Consider the following 23,303-nt stretch of genomic DNA (forward strand, 5'->3'; position numbering starts at 1 on the left):
AACCCGGGCCCTCCCAGTTACGAGACCACTGCCCTATCACTGGGCCATCATGCCTCCATGAATATATATCATAAAGATTATGATAGTTCATTGTTATGCCACACAGTTGGTGTTGGAAAAATTGTATTTTCTGCTTGTCCAAATATTACTCTAACTGCATTTCTGAATCACTGATATTTGGAACCATAAATCATAGTATAGCATTTAATGATGATATACTGTTGATACAGGTCAATATTTAGACACATTGTGCGTAACGATCCCTTTAAATCTTGTTGAGGGCCATGCAGAAAGCAGCACAATCAGAATCAGTCAACCATCATATGGTAAAGTCCCACCTATTGAAAAATTCATGTGGTTATATCGCCACGCTCCATTGGTAAAGCCGAAAACCTCATCCAAAACCTAGCAGAAGAAGCCATTGGGAATTCTCCGGGTTGCCCAACCTGAATACGTCATGAATTGATAGGTTGGGAGGGTTGCTCGCTCCCCCTTGAATCGTCTGAATAAATAGCGCATTCACACTGCAAACGAAAACCACAGTTTTTTTCACATTCCAGAGTTTTTTAAGAAGTTGCCAGACAACTACCCATGAACACATTGAAAAAACCCACCTGTAGCTTATAGTTTTTTAAACACCGGCCAACACTCTGCCGCGTTTTGCAGTGTAAATGCTCGCTCGTAAAAAACCTGTGAATTATTCTGTCATTTCACACGTGACTTGCATTTTGCTTCTGTGCTAGAGCATGCAGAGCAGCGACAAGTCGTGTCTGTGCAAAACTCACCAGCAACAATAGAATTGGCAAATACCAACGTTGTTTCATGGTTTTGTTCAGTAGTGTAAATGAGTTTTTTTTTTTATGAGATGGCTTTTCTAATTGATTTTCTGTAGTGTAAATTGGCCTGATGTCCTTCGATTCATGAAATATCTACTCATGCATGCTCTAAACGACCTTGCAGATTATTGCGGCAACAAACAGAGCCCTATTTGGGACAAGGAATTTACTATAGATGCTCTAATTATGTATGCTGGGGTACCTACACTGTACATGTAGGCCTATAAATATTGAAGGAAAACAATGTGAAAGACTGTGTTGACAATGGAAAGGGATGGATTCAAATTTTGATGGACACATTCATTTGAATGGAGCCATATTGCAACGGGCAATGTGTTGTCTGTTCAGAGCCACATGGGCATTAACTCTGTTTTAAAAAGTACATGAATTTACACCCCTCTGGCTCCAGATGATTATGTAGGCATACACATACCATGGTCTGTATTTACTGTATGTACTATCAAGCACTGTCAAACTCACCTTTCAGAAACTGGGACCAAATGTCCAGATTTCTGTTTGGACTTGGAGGAAAATGGATTATTCTGCCATATTTGGTTTTTAAAACAGCATTGTTTACTGTTATTTTTCTTATTAAATTGGCGCCTTCAACTGCAACTCCAATTAAAATTGCATGCGTTTTCGGCGAGGGACCTGGGAAACTGCCGAGTGGTATGGTAGTGGCAAAAAAATCAAAAAAATCAAAAAAATCAAAAAATCAAAAAATTAAAAAAAAATCAAAAAAAATCAAAAAAATTCAAAAAAATTATAAAAAAACATGGCGTCCGAATATTCGAGTATTCGCTTGTGAGCCTGGGAGTGTACTCGGGTACCTCATTACACTGTTGTGCACAGCCTTATTGTACATGAAAGCATTGATAAACGAGTCAGACTGAATTGATAATTATAAAAGCTAAATTGAAAAAAATTATTCCTTTTAATGGTTATGAAGACAGGAGCTTGGATGGCATCTTATGCCAGTAGATTTCTTTGAACAGCGAAATTTATTGTCAATGAATTGGTAAAATCCCTCTCTCATTGGAAACAGACTTGCCTTGTTACTTGTACATGTACATTTTTTATACACTTCTTTACTGGAATCTTTACTTGAAGTGCTGCTTTAAAGACTACACACAATTATAGATCTATATTGTGTCGGGACATAAAAGAAAAATTATTCCTCGGTGTCATTTGTTAATTGTGAGCATACCTTGCATGTGAAGTATAAGGGACAATGCTGCTTCAGAAATTATTCATCCATCTTTAAAATACGAGCAATTCATTTTCAGAAATTTGTTCAATTGCTGGTACGTGAATTGAACAAGGAACAGGGCGTTGCTGCTTTAGGAATCACCCATCCATCAACAAATGCGTCTTTTAATAACACCAATGAATTAGATTGCAGAATATTTTATTTCCTGTCAGACGTAAAAAGGGAATGACGGATGTAAGTCGAACATACTACATTACATTCAGGCCTCTTGCTCTGTTGCACATTATGAGTGGCGGCGGGAAATGAATTTAAGAATGACGAGTCGTTTAGAGGCAGCGTTCCAAAGGATGGGATGTTGTTTTCATGGCTGTATCTTCTGGGAGACTCTGCTCCCATTTTAGAACTAAATTGGACCTAGCCCCCTAGGCCCCCTGTGTCTTAAAGGTAAAGACCAGTTCTGGTCATGCGATTGCATTGTGAAATAAACGATGTGGAATCGATCAAAAAAGGTTGATGTGTACTGCAAGGTTCTGGAATCGGTGACACGACATTTGCTCCTGCGACAATTGCTCCGGGCTTTATTTCGTCTAAGATGTAGGGTTAGGGTTAGGGTTTCAATAGGGTTTTATGTTAGGTTTAGGGTTAGGTTTAGGGTAGGGTATAGTGTTGAATCCAGGGTTGAAGTTAGCCATTCGATTAGTGTATGAAATTTACAGCGGAGCAATTGTCGCCGGAGCAAATGTCATGGAACCTCTGGAATCATCAAAATGATAAGAAATTTGGCCTAGTCTTGATAAAGTTACAAGCACTGTACACAGAAAGATGTATATGGGACTACACGACACGTGCCCGACACGTGCGCAATATCTATCAGGTCCAAATAGATAATAATTTACCAAATATATCAATTACTAGGTGGTTTCTCAGCAAACTTAGTATCATCACTTATTAGTCAAAACATATTCTTGCACATGATTGGTAACAAGAGCTTCCATTTCATTTTTTGAGAGGGGGGCGTTTCCAAAACTGGTCTCTACCTTTAACAGTGGACGGTTGCTTCATACCCGTTCCCATTTGACTGTTGGCAATCATGAACAAGGCACATAACGAGCCAGTCACATCTGGAATCCATGTGCTTGATGCAATCAAGAGAAATGTAGTTCTATTCCCGGAACTAATCATTAGAGCTCTAATGGTCTGACTAACATTTGTTGTTGTGGTTTTGCTCTATGCCTAGTCTATCAGAGTGACTCGTCTTGTTGACTTGCCCCTACATTTATGTGTTGTACCTGTACATCTATAGATGTAAATTCAACAATATCTTTGTTCATAAAAACCTTCTAATAACATCTTTGTGAGCTCTGTTCTGTTATTACCTTGATATGAAATGGATAATATTTTAACAGCTGTTCATAGAAACATTACAATGTCATACTATTAAACTGAATTTAAGTATTTAATAAGTAGGGAAAACTACATGTATGAAAACTTTAATAGTACATCGCCCACACTTGTAGAGTAATGGCGGTTTGTGGAAATAAAAAAAAGACTATTGATTGGCATGCTGTGTTTTTTCCACAGATGTGAATTCTCCAACTCTGTCAAATAATCATGCATCAAAGGAAGAAACCTAAGCTTTACGATGGATTTCAACTTGAAAAAGTTTAGTTTGTAAACTTTATATTTATCATACTGTAGGTATCTTTGTGTTACTTTTAGCCTACCGTGTCTTCAAACTTGAGTCTGATGTTGAGACTAGGAGATGACAGGCTAGGGGGGGGGGGAGCTCATTGTTGTTGTTATACAGGACCCTGCTGCACATGACCTTTTCATGTTCCTTCCCATGTTGCTTTGTCGGGTCACATGGCGATGACCCAGACCTACATTTTTAAGGCCGTCCACAGGCTAGTCCACACCAAGGTTTTAATCCCCTCTCTCCATTTGACGTAACCCGATATATCTCTACCTGCTTGGTGGTGTTGAAAATTGAATTACGTGGAAAGCATTTTTGTGGAGCGGCAGATATTATGTGCTGCCTTGCCCCGGCTCCATGGCCCATGTCAGTGCCTCTGAAAGTATTATTGGCACTTGCCAGTTACAATTTGCGGCAGAGATGCGCATGCAGCGGCACATCGATATTTGTTGATTTGATGAAGGGGGAAAGAAGAGAATGGTAAAAGAATTGAAGGGATAAAGAAAGAGTCGACCGGTTCTGTGATTAAGAAGTATGTGTCAAGTTTGACAGTTTTTTTCCCTTCCCGTTGTTTTGTTTGAATGAATTGCAATTATATGTTGAAGCAAGGGAAATTGAAGATTCGATCAGATTCTTTTCCTTTACCGAGCAGCATACTTGCAGCTTACTTTAGCACTTTATGTTCTTCAGAATATTGTCAAAATGAACAGGAAACAAGATAACTTGTCATGCTATGCTGAATGGAGAAACATTTCAGATTGATTCAATGATGAATTTTAAAAAAGGGATTAGTGCTACATCATACACGCTAAAACTCAATTTCATTGACAACATAGGGCAGTGAAACCTAGTCTGCTTGTACAGACTCTAATATGAAACTAACAATATATAAATAGAGAGTCCCACAGTTAGTCCTTAATTTGATGACTGATAAGGATTTGTGCCTGCAAAGTAGGGAAAATCTCACATTACCAAGGCATTCGGCATGCCATTTTCCACCCACTCATCCATTCTCTCTCTCAGATTAAATAAAACATTGGAGAAGATATTTGCTCATATTACTGTGCGGGCGGCTAGGGCTCAAAGTCCATTGATATTGACCTACTTGATGGAGTGTTGTTTTGTCTGGCGGAGAGCAGCCATTTGTTATATCTGCTGATGTCATTGATTCATTCTGCATGCATGATTAACTCCTTTTGTAGACTTGAGTAATACCCCTTTCACATTTGCTTCTGCGGAGGGTTGGGTTGGGCCTGAAAACTAATTAGCATTACTTCACTCTGTTTTTGTTCAAGTTTTATTTCCATATCTGATTACAAAAACAACACAAGTACAATTTATTTGCATATATACAATAACAAACGTTAAAATGAAACATCTTCAATTGAAATCATAATGTGGGGGGGGGGGGGAACAGAGGCCAATGACCTATCAAGGTTATTCCCAAAGAAAATAAAATTTAAATCAAAAGTTTCTTAAATATACTAAAAACGATATCGAAATACAAAGATTAAAATGACACAAAACATCAACATATAGAATTAAACGACAAATCCATTTACAAAAAAACAAAAAAAGGCGTTTGTATTGATATATTCAGTATATGCATGATTATGATCCTTGGATGGACTCTAGGTGTACCCTTTCATATTCATAGCTTAGGATGGTCAAGTCGGGCCTTAGTTGCAAGTTGGTCCAAGCCCAAAAGAAAACATGAATGGTATCAGCAATGCATTGCTCTGCATTCGGTCTGGGATTTCTCAACCCTTTTCGATCGGAAGGTTGAGTGAAGAGCGAGTCCCCACCGTTTTCTTGTGTAAATTATAAAGGTATCCTCACTAATCAATGCAGATTGAAATATTCCTGCGTAGACTAGCTGTATATTTTATGATAAAATGGGGGATATACTTGACATATCTAAATAGGGGAAAACACCATCACGCTTTTGAATAAGGCATTATACTTGAGCGTAACCATGGAAACAAATGGATATAGCAGATTTGATGTGCTTTAGCAGCTTTGCATATGAAAGGTAGCTGGAAAAGGATGTTTATTTGAGTCCATAGCACTCACTGCAGACTTAATCTGGATAAACTGACTATGAAAGCAATATCGTAAGGTTCCTGGCTTGTATTTCAAACCTTGTCACTCTTTGACTGTTTATATACATTATACCTAGCCTTCAAGCATGAACTCTAATTTGATGTTTGATGTTCAATATAGAACTGGAAGCCTATTGTGTACGGCTTTCTACTACCTACGTGTTCTTTAAAAATGCAGGCCTTGCTTGGCTACACATAATACGAGCCATGGTACACGTAGGCCACAGCAAACTGCAGCAAGCTAGCTATAGGTGTAGCACCGTTTCCGTCTGACTGTGTAGACAGGTGCATGTACACGCTCATGTTGTTGTAGGGCTACATGTATGCATTTGAGTTTATAGCATTCCACTACTCTCTTATAATGATAGCACTACTCATAAGTAGCAGCTTATGGCTCTGAACGTTAAAAAAAAAATGTTATTTACTGGGTGTAAGCCACAAATATGTTTAAATTAAAAAAATATTGTATTTCTACCTTATGAAATACATGATGAACGCATTGGCTACATGTATAGATATCCTCCAATATTGTCAAATATGTATACCTGATCTACGTGTATATTGCCCATCATATTTATTAGCATATTACTTCTAGAATATTATATTGCCAGCAACTCCTACTTAAGATTATTTACAACATGCATGGTATTAAATAAACATCTTTAGTTTGATCAAGATATGGTATCAGAAGAGATCCGGTTTCAAGTGGTTTGAGATCCGTTTCCTTTGCTTTGCTTGGCGCTCATTTCATAATTACTTTTTATTGTAGATGAGCCATATTTTGTGTAGATGTAGCCTTTGTTTATAAGTATTTATAGGTCTACGTGTATTTGCTTGTGTGTACATGCTCTGTTTAAACTCGCATAAACACATGTTCTTCCTTTGATGCTTCAGTTTAAACCAGCTGTCTATATTTCATTTGCAGTTGTTTAGTTTTATCTTGTTCATACTTGCATAAACATACGTTCCTGCTCTTCAAGTTGTAGCTTAAACCTGCTGCATACATTTCATCAATATATGTTCACGTGTGTGCATACGATGTCCAGTTCATACTCGCACACGCTTATAAATACAAGTTGCAACGTACACCAGCAGCTTGAACTTCATCAATGTATGCATGCGTTAGTAACAATGCCCTGTTCATACTCGCATAAGCATACGCTCTTATGTCCTTAACCAGCAGCCTAGCCTAGTGCACATGCTGGGGGGAACCATATGTCAAAACCAGATAAATAGATTACCAACATGAATAGCAGTGGGATGCTAAGAGTTCACCTTCTCCGAACTTGGCACCGAGCCAGACCACTGCCAGTAATGAGAGCGAGCTTAAAACTCCACATCAACAAACATGGCAAAGTCCGGGTTGGTTTAAAGGGAGAGACCAGTCAGTCAGGAGGGTGTAAATATTTTCTGTGGTGGGCGTGTGTGTTGATTGTTTATTTGTGTCTGTTTATTCATTGAGTATATTTAGCTTATATATATGGTCTCATTATTGGTCCCAAATAGATGCGTTTGTGGCCTTGTTGTTGTTGACAATCGCAACAGAAAAAACACAGAGTATGCAAGGTATGCAAGGTAAAAATGAATGTGTTCGCTAGCTGTGTACGTCTACTCAGTAACATTAAAAAGAACAACATCAACAACAACAACAACAACAACAACAACATCTACTTCATATTTTTTGTTACACATCAAGGTAAGAAACCTTTGTGATTTTGTAAACAAATTTTTATAGGGATTTATACTGCAGAAATATATAATTTACATGAAGTTCATGGAGATACAGATCAGTTTTCATTGAACAATTCTTGATGAAGAAGAGTGTAGATAATGTAAACCTTAACCAGTCGATTTCAGATAAATAATACACATATTATTCATTTAAGATTCATTCATGGTTATTTCAAGAATTGAAATCTTAGAAAAACAGAAAAATACACAAAGTTGCCATTAGAAAATCTCACTATACAGAAACAGAAAAGCCACGAAAGCCTTCCATAAATTTCGCCTTTAATATTTCACAATAAAAATAGAAAATTTAAGGAGTTTGAAAAAACACTCTTTGACTTCTTCTTGATGCAACTGATATAAATTCTTGGTTGCCATCCAAGTCTCTCCTTTTTTCTCAAGAAATGCTGGTAATATCGGTAAATTGGCAACTTATCAATTTTTCTTTCTTGGCAGGTGGTATTTACAGTCGGGGTCAATGGGGTCATGAGGAGTGAATCAATCAAATGTGTTTGCTTGTGTCATTCTGAATGGAATGTCATTCACCTTAAATTAATGTCTGACGCAAGTAAAATCATTGGCATAAAGATTACGTGTGGATTGGCACCAAAGTGTTGGGGTCAAAGGGTGAATGTATTATGTTTATAAACCTTGTCTGGGGTCTTTTCAAAACCCAGCAACCGGTCATGTGAGTTTTGTTCTCAATTTATGACGTGTCGTATAAAGTAAACATGTTCATCTGTAATTGTAAAGCAGGAAACAAACTTGGCCTTATTATTAGCTTACATCATACATGTACTTTGTTCATTTAAAGCTGAGCTCCATATTAAGTTAACCTATTAAAGAGGGATCCAGAGTGAAATTTTAAGGGCTGTATGCATGGGCCCTCTGTTTTAATTCATAATATTTGTATTCATTTATTTATTTATTTAATAGTAGTATTGTTATTGTTATCATAATTAATAATATTTGTTTGTTTGTTAATTTTTGTTGCTGTTGTTGTTGTTGTTGTTGTTGTTGTTGTTTTTTTTTTTTGGGGGGGGGGGGTCCAGACTTAAAACTCATAAAGGTGTCATATTGCCGTTTACCTAGATTGAAAGCCATTTACAGTCTATTGAGAGACAGAAGGGCATAAACTTTATGTATATAGTATTTGTGTTAACGTCCTTCTGGCTTTAAAAAAACAGACAATAACCAACTAAGCTGACATCTTACATTGTAGGCCTACTTTAAGATCAGACGGGGGGGGGGGGGGGGGGGCAGGGGGAGGGCAAAGGCAAGGATATTTGAATGGAGTAGTGACCCACCCCAGTGAGAGAGGAAATTGGAAAATATGGAGAGTTTGGGGTGGGGTAGGAAGATTACTGTTGCTTTTGTTAAATCCTGGGTTCGGGCAATTATCGTAATATGAGGCTATTTCCTTCTGTCTTTCATCGCTGCTTTAGTTGGTAAAAAAAAGCGATGCCTGGACGTACACATGTATGTAGTCAGAGTCACGAGTTCCTTATGAAGTCACTGAGAGTTTTAAAGTTAAAGAGAGTTGGTTGCAAACATGAAATATAAATCATGAGCTTTTCTCATTATTTGTGTTACTTTGTGAAAGAATACAGTAGTACTTAGCATTTAGGAATCCACCTCAAGCTAACAACAGGAAGTCAATTAATACATGGAATATAAATTATTTTACTAAGTTAAAATTACTATAGAATCTGTTTTTGTGTCTATGTTGGTTACACATACAAGTAAGCACTTAGCCTTTTTTTGGTTGTTATATGGTTTACTCTTCTTGAAATGCACACTTCTGTATTGATATAATCATCCCCCCCCCCCCCATTTTTTTTTCTATTCACTTGCCTCTTAATGTGAAGAGCATAACAAATCAGGCATGTTTACATGACTAAAAAAAAAAAAAATCCATCGTGACATTTCTCGTTGTGTGGAATACAATCTGTTAAATGTCAGACCACCAGAGCTATTATCTTCAAAATGTCATGTTCATTAGCTCGACAAACCAACTCACCACTATGCATTCAGTGGCATTCATTATTAAACTGACAATACCTAATACGATTTTATGAGTACCGGTAGCGTTTCTTCTTTTGTGTTAAGAATAGAAGATTCAAGACTTGATAAAAGAGAATACGCTGGCTGTCTATAAACATGTATTGACCTTTTTTTTAAAGAAGTTGTGTTTATTCCTTTTTGTTAAAAATAGTAGATTCAAGACATGATAATAAAAAGGGGAATATATAAAAGGTCTAACACTATCTAACATGCATTGATTCTTCTTTCTGAGAAATTGTGTTTATTTTAATAAGAATAGATTATTCAAGACTTGATTTAAAAAAAAAGAGGAGAACACGTTGAGTGTCTCACATGCGTAGACTCTCTTTCCAATTGTGTTTTTTCCTTTTCGTTATTATAATTGGTAGATTCAAGACCTTTTGGAAAAATGGGAGTACGTAATGAAGATCTAAAATTCATTGATTCTCTTTCTTAAGAAGTTGTGTTTATTTCTTTTGGTAAAGAATATAAGATTCAAGACTTGATTTATTTTGTGAAGAGAACACAGCAATGTCTTAACATACCATATTAGAAAGCATTTATAAGGCCACAGAAAATTGAATTCTAGTCTCTCTTTCACTCCCACTTTCATTCTTCTGCCCGCAGCATTTTTTTCTTCATTAATTTGGTATTTCTGTTTGGACATGAAATAAAGAAGAGCCTGAAGAAATTTAGTAAGTGAAGAAACAAGAATCATCACTATTGTGCAATTTCAATTTGTTTTAGGGTTCTCTAGATGAATAAGATTTCTTAAGAAAGATAACTGTTCAAAATGGCTCTGAAGTATTTGTTTGGATTGAAAAAAAATAGAACATTGAATAATACTGAACCCATTCTTCATTTTCCAACATCTGGATCAGGAAGTAGGAATGAATAATACCTTGCCAAAGGACATTAGTGCCACTAATAACGATATAATCTAATTTTCCTAGTAAATTTTGATAACATATTCAAAGAGAGGAATTAGACTGATGTTTACGGTGTTAGTTTACTTCCTTCATGTTGCAATTACACAATATTCTGAAGATTAAATTTCATAAGTATTTATAGGAGGAAAACATTTTATCCCCCAAAGCATCAAATCTTGCCCATGAAATGATGCAGCAAGAAGTGTTTTTCAGGGAGACGCAAACAGGGTTGAGCCTCACCAAGGGTGCAGTCAGGGAATAATTTTCCTGGTATCGCATCGCAATTTGCTATGCATTTTTGCATGACTGCTATACAAAATATCTTTTGTGTAGCAGTTTTCTTCCATAGAAATGTACAGAATTTCATTTGAAATATTTATCCATCGGCTGAAATTGCTTATCAAAAAATTTGAGGAAAATTATTCCCTGGCAGTAATAATAATATCCAGAGAAGGCCTGTCATCATCAGACCAAAGTTGCAAAATGCAAAGTAACTTGCTATTTTAACTAGCCCGATATCAATTTTTTAGCCAGCTAATTTGCATCCTCATCAGCCCGCAGTTGCACTTAGCGGGCTATTTGGTCAAGAAAATATCTCTAAAATTCTTGGTCTTGTTGATATATGCTTCTTCGTGATGAACCTTTCGGTCTTGTGAGGAGGCAATATCGAGCTTCGGGAAAATATTCCAAGTCTGAAAAATATTGGGTTATTTTGCAACTTCGGTCTGATGAGGACAGGCCTAGATGGAGTTGTGGTTTTAGTGAGTCGGCCACATTAGGTACTTCCCCTCAGAATGATGATGTCATGGCCCTAGCCCCAGGTGCAGCCTTGTTTAAGGATTAAAATTGTCTGTGTCTAACGTAGTCTGACTGCCAGGTTAACTGACTTTATTAATTCTTTCCACCAGGCACCAGTCTCTAACTCACGTTCAGACTACTGAAATTCATTGTATAGCTGTACGATAAGTACTTTCCCAATCTGAATGTCTTGTACAAAAATGTTGTATATATCAAAATGTGTGAAGAAAGGGAGACTGGAAGCAGTTTCTTGTTATGCGTTCGATGACACTTCCATCAAAAACACATGAGTACCCCAGGGACATCAGGGACATCATGACATGGTTGACTTAGGATGGGACTGAAGGCAACTAATCATGTTATCTTCTTAGATATGTTTTGTTTCAATAATCTTTGGGAAATATCTGGAAGGCATTCCAATTTCTGTCTTGGCCGAGGTTTAGCCTTGATAATTGCTAGCAAATCCTGTATAATGTTTTCCCACTGCATTCCCCTCTATAAAAAAAAAGCGCTTGATTTTCATTTCTATTTATGTTTATTTCACTTTTTTTGTAGTATTAACAATTCTAAATTCTGATGAGGTTTGTATCCAGTTTCAGGATACCAAATAGAACGTGGTATTGCATTTCCATTTTGCATCTCCCAAAGTAATAAATGTGGTAATGATATTCTTCCCGTTTGAAATGAAATGTGACATATCAGATATGTTGAAACACATCTACATGTATCTATCATCACGTACCTGTGTTTACTATGCATTTACCGTACAGTATTCATTTCTTTATCAATTTCATGCCGTTTAGATTTCACATGAATATTTAACATGGCTCTCGATCAAAGTCTGTACATTGTGTTGACTCGGATGGTACTATCAAGAAACGTTTTATTTTCCTGGAAGAATAGGAATTTTTCAGTGATTTTGCTTAAAATGTGATGGAAATAACACCTCAAAAGTTTTAAGAGAAATGACAGTTTGATAAAGGAAGAAAGACTAACTTCGAACCTATTCCATTCGCTTTCAGATAAAAGATGTAGATATTATTGAAATACGCTGTCACTTCCCATATGATAGTACTTTGTTACACATTTTTTACCGATTATTCAATCATCTAAAGGTTGAATAGCACCTTTAAAAGCACCTGAATTCTCTCAATTCTGCTCAGGTGTCACATTATATCATGCGACACCTTAGAGAATGCATTATAAAAGGAGCCAGCCTTTGGTAATATTCAAACTATCCCGTATTTCGGTTTCAGTCTGACAGTCCTGAGCTGACATTAGTGCCGTCAAGAAAAGTAAAAATAGAAAACGAAAGGGGGAAAAAAAAGCTCTCCCAGGGTTCATTGTCTGGATCAGTGCCCTTGAGTCTCATGGTAGCTTTAAAGGGAAAATTGGAAATTGATCAGTTGCCGGAAATGGAGTAAGGAGGAACATGTTATCTTTTCATCAAGATTCATAGGTGTATGAATGTTGAACAGTTTAAAACATTGTGGCTATTTTTAATGTAGTAAATGTAATACTAAATAGGATATTATTATTGGTCTGTTTGGGTTTCAAATATTTCTGCATAAAAAGAAAACATTTTTGATAATATATATAGGTATATTTGCCTTGAACAAGTAAACCATGAGAAATCCTTGTCCTTGCACTTCTATTACTTGAAAAAGGTGTTAATAATTTCTATGCTCGTCCAATGTTAGTCACTTTTGAATGTTTAGTCAAGATATAATCTTTTTTTATGATTTATTGCTCTTGCTAGAAAGGGGAAAAGTAGCTGTGTTTTCAGACCCTTTATCCCATTTAAAAAATTTGTTTGTTCACTTTACCTGTACCGGTAGTTAAAATTTTTTCTCTTGCAATTTCAAAAAGTCAAAATAAAAAAAAAAGATTAAAATCATGTTTTTAGAAAAGTGTTTGTCTTCGTGAAGAAATGTGGTTTACAATTAAAAGAGATTCAGATGAATACATACCAAACTTTGTAAAGTAACTCATTTGTATACTGTCTGATTTTAATCTATACTTGCCTTGCTTTAAATGTTCATTGATATTTGAGTATAACATTCAATGCTATTTTATTAATAATATAATGTATGAGAAGCCACAATGAAACAGGCGCTGAAAAGAGTGATTGTAATCTATAAAATACAAATGTAAAAAATATAAAAAACCTCTGGGAAATTGACTGAAGTGACTTTCTGACTAATCACAAAAGATTTCCAGGAGGAAAAGCGATATAATCTGTGAAATCAATAAATTGCAAGTGCACATGGGCCTACCTGTGCAAGGGAGGGGGGGGGGGGGGAGCGTAGATCAAATTGACAAGGAGAAACACTTCTTGAAAATTAAGTTAATCAAGTTGAGTACCGTACTTCAAAATAATGCTTGAAGAAATACATGTAGGTACAGAATATAGCTCTGAGGATCCTTTAGATTGATTATCAGCCTGATCATTCCTTGTTTTCATGAGGCCTGTTTTCATGAGGCATGTCATCATCAGCTCGAGTTTGCCAAATATTAACCAGCTATTTTCAGACTCGGAATGTTATCCTGAAGCTCGAAATTGTGTCTCCACCAGACCGATATGCTCATCACAAACTAGCTCAGACAGGCGCAAATTAGCCTGTTAGTTCCCAAATAGCAGGATATTTTGGAAACAAGACCAAGATTTCTAAGGATATTTTCTTGATCAAATATTCCGCTAATTGCCACTCCAGGCTGGTGAAAATGCAAATTAGCTGGTTAATTTGCAATTGGGATAGTTAAAATAGCAGGTCCTTTGGCAAACTCAAGCTAATGAGGACAAGCCTATTGTGCTTTTTGCGCCTAGGCTTTTACAACTTCCAGGTGTATTACTTGAACATGGTTTATGGTCATCCGGAATGATAAATGAACTTTGAGGCAGTTTAAGGGTAGCTTCAAGAAGGCTTCATATCACATAACCAGTAAACATAATATCATGTTTCTTACTTCGTGTCTCCCCCAAATGGTTTCAGCATAAAACTTGTAAATGCTGGTGTGAATGTCAGGTACAAATTTTCATTAATGTAAGGTATTTGCATTAAGTTTGTCTGTGCACTGTACCTCATTCAGAAAATAGAAATCTATACAACATTTTGTATTATGATATGGCTGAAAGATAACTTCATATGTTTTACTTATTTTTTGTATTTAATATGTTACAGTAATACCTTGTTTTACAATACATAGGAAACCAAAGGGAAACAAAAGTTCCACTTTGTTCTGAAGAAGAACTTGATAAAGAATCGGTGTTGACTAGATGTGAACTTCATATAGTATGAGTAATGTACACAGCCTCGCACTTCTTCGTAAACAAGTTTCTTCGGACAACGTTTCAATACGATTTATCTTGTGTATGCTCCTTTTACTGTACATGCTTGTCACCCTCTTGTGAAAAGGCTTGTACGTGTGTGAACATGCCCCATAGTGGATTGTGGAAACCGCCAAGGTCTGGGCAATGATAGATGTTATTAGTAAGAAAGAGGAATGGCTCTACCCCACATGTCCTTTCAGCTCCCTGGTTAAGGAGAGGATATCCTTTTCTTCCTTCCTGGTTTATACAACCATTTGTTGTGTACAACAGCGAGTAGCGAAAGTTCAATTTTACTACATGTATGTATCTGCTCATTTGTATGTGTTACAGATGTACACATATTAGGTATAAGGTGTGCCTTGGTTGATTGCAGCCAAAAATCCTTTTCAGACAGTCGCAATTTAAAGGGACAACCCTTTTCAGCTACAATTTAAAGGACAAACCCTTTTTGGTCACAATTTAAAGGGACAAACCCTTTTTGGTCACAATTTAAAGGGAACAACCCCTTTTCAGCTACAATTTATAAAAGGGACAAGCAATTATCTGTCACAATCTAAAGGGCTGGTCATATTTTCACTGATAACTCTAACTGCATGTATATTGATAACAATAATACAAAACTACCAGTATGTCTATTTGGACACAGCCTTTGAAAAACTTGGGTTAGGCTTCACTCAAAACACAATATATTTTGCCAAAGCATCTAATGAGAGTCTGTGCCTTCAGACTGTGTACACTTGATAATGCTGTAGTAAAGGTGAACTTGTGCATTATCTACTCCATCTTGAAAACAAAGGAAATAGAACTCTTTGTCCAGATAATTTCTTACACCAAAAAGAAAATAATAGTCAAAAGTAGCCATCTGCTATATTAAGTTTTTGTTTAATTATCAAAAAGGAAAAAGTTAGAAAAAGTGAGAAGAAAAATACCCCCCCCCCCCCTCCCCACTCCTGTACAAAAGGATGATGTTGCTAAGTATTTAATCATTTAACCCATTGAGTACTGTATTTTCTCATTCCCATAGGCTTCATACAGGGAACACTGGGTTCTGGTAGACATTGGGTTAATAGGACTTTTCACATGAGTAGTAACTCTGTCCTTTGCATGATTCATTTTGTTTTGCTTTGCTTGACTACCTATTTCAATTCACATTAAAGTTCACTCTTGTTTGCTGGGCAATGAGGTGTTATATCACTCAGTGATTAATCAACACCTTTCTCAAGCCAAGTGGAATTGTACCGCTGGAATCATACAAGCGTATGACTACGGTATCATTTCAATCATTATGGAAAATAGTCTAGGAATGTAAATACAATTTTTTTGTAAATAATTTTTTTTAAAGATACTTTTGGGAATGTGTTCATATGGATACATATCTGTGACAGAAGTAGATTGGAGTAATTCCAAAAGACTTCATAATCTATCAATGTTATTTCTTCAAAATCTGGATTGAAAATTTAGGGTTTATAATTCTGTATGCATGGTGCCTCCTGTTCAAATTTGAAAGTTTAGGGGTCTGGTTCAGGATTTGATGGCCCATTTTGCAGATGTAAAGCTCTGCCTACACACATGTTATATGTAATCGATATATTGATTCTTATAACGATGTCATATATTGACTTAAAATACTCAATTTTTTCAGACCATGTACATTGTTTGATGCGATTTGTCTTGCACGAGATCCCTTCTCTTGGATGACATCGATTTTTAAAACAATAATGTACTCCTTTGAATCAACTTTAGTTGGTATTCTGACCAACTCTATTTTTACCATATACTATATTTTTACCATATATATATATAATATATTTTACCATATATACTATTTTTACCATATATACTATTTTTACCATACCTGTATATACTACATTTTTACCATATTTTTTTACCAGATATATTATATTTTTTTACCATATATACTATATTTTTACCATGTATACTATATTTTTTTTGTCTTGCAGGAGATGTCCCCTATGGAGTTTCGCGACCCTCGACCTGAGTTACACTATCCCCCCACCCAGGCCAGTATACGAAGGAGACCGTCCCTTCTCTCCGAGTTCCATGGACAGTCACAGATAGATAGAGACAGGTAACGTTCATGTGAAAATACAAACAAACAAACAAACAAACACGGGAAAGGATAGGGTATATCTGTTAAAATTAGGAGTAAATATGCACGTAATATTTCATAATGAAATAATTATTGCCTTTTTTTATGGAGAATTGTCATCTACAAGTATCTCTAGCATCGACTTCCCATAGATCAGTGTCATCAGGGCCCTGTTTCATAAAACTTGATATCAATAACAAATTACAATAACTGTTGTAAGCTACTGAAATCCTTGCATTCGATTGGCTGAGGGCAAATTTTTCATGGAAATTTAGCATTTGTTATTTTGTTATTGATAACAAGTTTTATGAAACAGGGTCAGGAGTGTTAGATATCAACCTATAAACAGCTCGGGAGAAATAAATCAATAGTCTGCCCGCGGAAAACACTATTTTGTGGATGAAAAAAGTTATGTTCCAAGTCAAGTAGATAGTGGGATTCTTTTAAAAATCAATTGCAATCTATACGGTTTCATGGGTGTACTGTAGTCAATCACCGATTGGACCAGGAGATAGGGCACTCAGGTTCTTTGCTTACAGAATCAATTCGGCTACGGGAGTGTTATCATCATGAATTCATAATAATAGAATTACAGTGACACCCCCTTGTTTTACTTTAATGTGAGCAGTGCTTTTGATAATTACATTGTTTTGTTTTTCTGGATATACAGTAGTCAGTCTCAGATGGGGTCAGGAGATAGAGCCTAGAGGTGCTTTGTTTTGTTTTACAGATTTGTTTTGCTATGGAAGTATTATCATAATGATAATAGAATTTTCACTGATGCATTCCCTGTATTTTGCCAGAAGACAGCATACAGATGTTTCCAGCTTTCAACTTGATATTTGGTGATAGAAGTGTGAATATGATAAAAAAAAAATATCATTAATGCACCCCCCCCCCCCAAATTTGGAATTTGATTACAGAAAACATTTATTTATTTACTTATTTATTTATTTTAAAATATTTATACAGGATGACATAATCAGCCAAAGCTGATATTCACATTGGTCCTGTAAATACATGGTAACATACAAAATAACAAAGAAATAAGCAAAACATAAAGTATATTATAGAGATATGACATTATCATCATGATTAGAAAATTGCAGTGAAGTATCCCCTGCATTTTACATTAAAAAATTTAAAGAGTTGATAACTATAATTTGTTGTTCAATATGTGTATTGGGCATGTTTTTTGTTCAGGTTATGTTATAATGAGGGTGAGGATTTCAGTTGTACTTGTACTGTATATAGATTGGTCTTAGTTTTAACTCTTCCTGATTAACTTGTTGAGCATGGCTCGACTGCCGTTAAAACAATATTCTTTCACCAAATTTTAGATATCGAGTGTAAATTCTTTTTTTTTCTTCTTCGTATTTTTGTTTTTTGGTTGTCATTCCTGTCTCAAGATGCTATTATTCATTTTTATTAGTATTTTTTTCCTCCTGCATAATTCAGGGCCGAAATGAATGGCCTCTCGGTGTAGTTATTAGTTTCCATGGCTACATATCAGGGTCTTTTTTAATGAAATCTTGCTAATGATAAGTTCTGACAAGGCTGTAAGAAGTCTGAGTGGTGTAAGGAGGAAGTGAAGTCGAGAGAGAGAGAGAGAGAGAGAGAGAGAGAGAGAGAGAGAGAGAGAGATAGAGAGAGAGAGATAGAGAGAGAGAAGATGGAGAGAAACAAAGAAAGTCATGCAAGGTCGTCCTGTTTGTTTGAACTGTATACACTGTACGTGTGTAGATGGGCATGGTTAACAGAGTTGTTGAAATGAATAGATAGAAATAGAGGCGAAGGAACATTTTAATTTAGAACTAAATTAATCAAAATGTTATTGTTACATGTACATGTACATACTTAGTGTTATTTAAAGGAATTAATGTAAAACAAAAAAATGCTTATTGATTTATAATTCAAAGTTTACAATTTGTAAATTGCAAAGGAAGGCTTAAATGCTTGCAACTTACAAAACTTATATTTGAAAACACTACATTAAATATTATACAAATATTGCATGCTCAGTCGTTATGAACTGACAAATTCAGATTTTTCTGAGTTATGATCTATCACTAAGGCAGCACTGAGCAGGCTGAGGTTGAAATATAATGGCACAAGGGAAATTTCTGAATTTTGAGGTGAATATATGTTATATTGAAAAAAGAAATGCATTCAATATTTGTCATATAAAGAGTAGGGTTGCGATTGTCCCTGGAAAAAGAGTCGGTTCACCATTGTACATCAAGATGCTAATAAGACATGCACCTCACATTAATCTTCTGTTCAATTATATCTTGCCTTCTAAACCACTCTCGGCCACTTATTAGATTGAGAAATAGCTTCCTAGACTCTTCAGGCATCCATCACTAATGGTCTCTTTTCTTTTTAAAGTAGGGTTAAATGTATTGGATTTGCTTTTCCATCGGATAATTATGTATTTCTATTATCTGTCAAGAGATAAAACTACATCGTCTATGAAATGAGTGTCTCTCTCCATCAGATCTTTTGTTTCTGTTCTGCATCATTAATGCTCCCTCGTTTATGAAATTAGTCTATTATTAATTTACGCAATGGAGCTTCTCGGTAGAATAATCGCATTTTCTCTACAAGTAATTGTCTCTTTTTATTTTATTCATGAAAGTAGAATTTAATTCATTTAATGAGTTTCTCTATTGAGTGATTATCTTCATTCACCTTTGGTAATATCCTTTTTGTTCATGGATATATCGCTTTTAAATTAGATTGTGTTTCTTCTCCATCACAAACGTTCTCTTGTTTAATAAAGACAAAGTAGGCTTATTTTAATGCTGGTACGAAGCAGAGCAGAGTGCTATCAATTATGGCACGATTCCTGCATGTGTTTGAATAGCAAGTGATCACGTCATCTTTTAGGTTGACGTAAATTATTTTGCACACTTGGTGATTGCATCGTGTGAGAGGTTTAGTCAAATATGTACCCAGCCTTTAAAGGGATGGATCAGGTTTTCCTATGACCCTTTCCTTTGTCAGAGCGTAGGCAGTAAGCTATGAATACCAGGGCATCGTTTCATGAAACCGTAGTTCGCTGGCATCCCACTGAAACGTGTGTTAATTTTAATACGGTACACACGTTTCAATGAGATGTCCATGAACTTGTACTTGTGACGGTTTCGTGAAACAAGGCCAAAATCATTTGGCTTCAATAAGATAGAAACAATATCAACAATGAACAGACAGACAAACAAACCAGCAAACAAACAAATTCACAAATGAACAATGAACAACAACAAAATAGAAAAAAGAACACCGACTTGTATGATTTAAGTTCATTGCAAATGATGCCAGTTAAGTTTTGATGATATAACAATCTTGTAATTTATCATAGTGAATCAATATACCCGTACTGCTGCTTTCAAATCACTTTTGATTAATGCTTGTGCGGAAATGAAATAGCATTACTAAAAGAATTGAAAGAATGAAGATAACAAAGAGAGAGAGAGAGAGACGGATGGATGGAGACAAAGAGAGGAATAATTCATGAGAGAGGATAAATCATGAGAGAGAGAAAGAGAGAAAAAAGAGGGGTGGGGTGGGGGGATGAGAGTAAGAAAGATTGAAAGAGATGAAGAGGGAAATAATGCTATGTACGTGTACATGTATGAACAACCACAGAATTTCAAGTAGGAGCAAATTTCCGACCAAACTTGCCCGGAACTTGACGATTTTATGTGCTCAACCTCCAGTAATATGAGAAATTTAATTAATTTTATGTTCAAGCATGTTTGCAAATTGTCCAGTCTCCTCGAGTTTCCTTCTTGATTGTCTAGGGCTGTATTCATACAAACAAGATGTTAACGGGGAACATGGTCAGGCCCCTTTCTCACATGACACATTAATCTCCTTTATAAAAAAAACACCTGCACCGGCAAATCGCAAATCGTCCTACTGGCAAATAAGCGAAAAGTTGTTTGAAAACAAACATGTACACTGTATGCAGTATGCACCAACGACTCTTTAGTGTAGACCTACTTTATCTGTCTGTTACAAGAAACAGAATTGTCAAGAGCATGTTTTGTATGTCATGTTACTTTTCTGCATATGTTGGCTTTGTGAGACAATTTAATATGTTGTATGTAAACAGGGCATTAGGAACGGGCTTTAGATTCATCCAGGGACTTGAACTTGAGAAAATACATTACATATATGACATTCTATTAATATTTGATAAAGTATTTTTCTTTTTTTAGGGGTAATTCTACAGTGATTCTAATTGCATTTTGCGTATTATTATCTGATTATATATACCCTGTATATATAATTTTCATAACGGTGCATACTTTAGGCACCTGTATGTCTGGGTTTTGTGTACATGTACACTTGCCAATTATAGTGATATCAAATTAACCTGTTTTCATGAAGCATTGTATGAGGATACCAGATTAATTTACAGCAACATCTGGGGATGTCATATATACATGTTCATGGAAAATTATGAAATTTATCAATTATAGAGATTGCAATTTAATGTGTTGTCCTGAAGGCTGCAGTAGTACCTTTAACAAACAGAGGGAAATAATATCTTGAAATACTTTAACATAATGCCATAAGAAATAACATATATTGAAAATTTTAATTTCACAGAACTGTATCTCCACGTTTAAACATAAACTATGCTCATGGTATTAATTCAATTTTCCCCTTTTTCTCTTTTGTTCAATTCCATGTATCACAGGGGCCTTGTCTACCACCGGCAGTTTGAACCGGTCAGGGCATCCAGTAGCCAGCAGGCGTCGGCATCGGAGGTGGTAGCACCAAAGCGCCCTCGCTTGACCATGGGAGACATGGACCACAAGCCCGTACGGCCCGTACCCCTGGGTAACAGCCCCCAGGTGATGCCGGTGCAGCAGCAGGAAATCAAGAAGGTATTAACCCTAGGAATACCATTTGTTCATTTTAGGTGACAGACACTTTAGAGATGGTGTGATAAGGAAAACATGCTGCATGGAATGAATTAACGGTTGTTTGCGAAATAATTTGCTAATCAGACTCTACTTGAGACAAAATGGTTCAAGAGTTATTTGCAAAATAGTTTCTCAAACTCCACTCTAGAAAAAAAGTGGGGGGGGGGGGGTAAATTGAGGGTAAGGGGGAGTCGACACCCCGAAGGTATTGTTTTTCTTGAAATCGGCCCTATAGGAGTTGGGGATACGAAAAGGTTTTAAGAAAAACATGTTGGTCAGTAAAATAGATGGACCTTCTGATATTCCTTATTGACATGTTTATCTTATAACACATATCTCTGGCAGTTCTGTTGCATAACATGTAACAACAGAAATAAATACCTCCTCAGGACAGCTGAACGCAAAAGGTTCTTGTCAATATTGCCATACTGTGATATTATGACATTGTATAAAAAGTATTACATACAAAGCTCTGCTTAAAATCTTTTTTCATGGTGTAAAACTACAAGTCGAGGACAAGAACAAAAACATAATCAAAGCACACATACGAGAAAGGAACAGAAAACAATTGATGCATCACAGACACGGGTTGCAGTACTTTTGGGACAGGAACAGTCACAGGAAGAACTGCCGAAGCAAAGCCAGCGTGATGGCTGAGCTCATACACAGGAAGCAGTCGCTGGGTCGGGTCATGTTTCCGTAGGATGAGGAATGTTTTGCTCTGCCAAAAATCGATCCATGTTGGGTTTCGAGCTCAACAGGAAATTTGCATCAAAAGTCTGTTTTCTGTTGAGTATTGCAATGTTTTTCCCATTGGTTTTGTAGAAGTTTGGCTGTTCCTTCTCACTGATGACATCTGATGTATGTGTAACAATACTTCACAGAATCAATGTTGTTGTAGGGTGTTCAATTTTTATTTTCTTGAGAAATTCATACATTTTTATGGTGGAGTATCAAGCTAAGAACTTTTGTTAAGGGAGAGAAAACAAATACTTTGTTATGGGCTATCTTTTTAGGCCCTATGATGTTTTATTTCTTATTTAATTTTAGTATTATGTTTCTCTTTCCTTTTTTTCCTTTTTTTTGGGGGAGGTAGTATGCTCAAATATAAAAGAGCTGGAAACTGAAAATGAATAGTACTTGATTGCGATGGAAGGCTACCGATTAATGGGGATAAAAATGAAGGTGTCATTTTGAAAACTGTAACATTGTCATAATTTTTTAAGGAATTCAGCTGTAAGAGCTAGAATTACTTCCCAAACCTCCTTATGTCTGCATCCTTGAACAAACACTTTCACTTTCAGAGGCTTTTACCTCACGTTGGTGGAGCTTTATTTTCTCTCGACTTCAAACCACTAATTTCTTGTTTTTGTTGTTGATTTTAACCCATAAAATATCCCAAGGACGATGTTTAATGTTGCCTTTGCTTCTGCACAGGCTAGTGTGAAAGTTGGCAGCCGTTCAGAACTCGAATTGCGGTTCGCAGGTGGCCTTGTATTCATGATACACAGAAAAATGTTGATTCATCACAGTTGCAATTTACTACCCAAGGTTACCTATACATCTATTCTATTGTCAGCCAATAT

General features: G+C 36.0%; 1 protein-coding gene across 1 annotated transcript in view; it reads left to right on the forward strand.

Annotated features, from left to right (window-relative positions):
- LOC588549 (serine/arginine repetitive matrix protein 2) overlaps positions 1–23,303 on the forward strand; it is a gene marked incomplete in the record, with an annotated part of 75,295 nt that overhangs the window by 26,400 nt on the left and 25,592 nt on the right. Inside the window, 2 exon segments of the mRNA XM_030991087.1 lie at positions 16,632–16,759; positions 21,489–21,678. Coding sequence (XP_030846947.1) covers positions 16,632–16,759; positions 21,489–21,678 — 318 coding nt within the window.

This window comes from Strongylocentrotus purpuratus, unplaced genomic scaffold (genome assembly GCF_000002235.5).
Source record: "Strongylocentrotus purpuratus isolate Spur 01 unplaced genomic scaffold, Spur_5.0 spur5_scaffold_2, whole genome shotgun sequence".
In the NCBI taxonomy this organism is placed as follows: domain Eukaryota; kingdom Metazoa; phylum Echinodermata; class Echinoidea; order Camarodonta; family Strongylocentrotidae; genus Strongylocentrotus; species Strongylocentrotus purpuratus.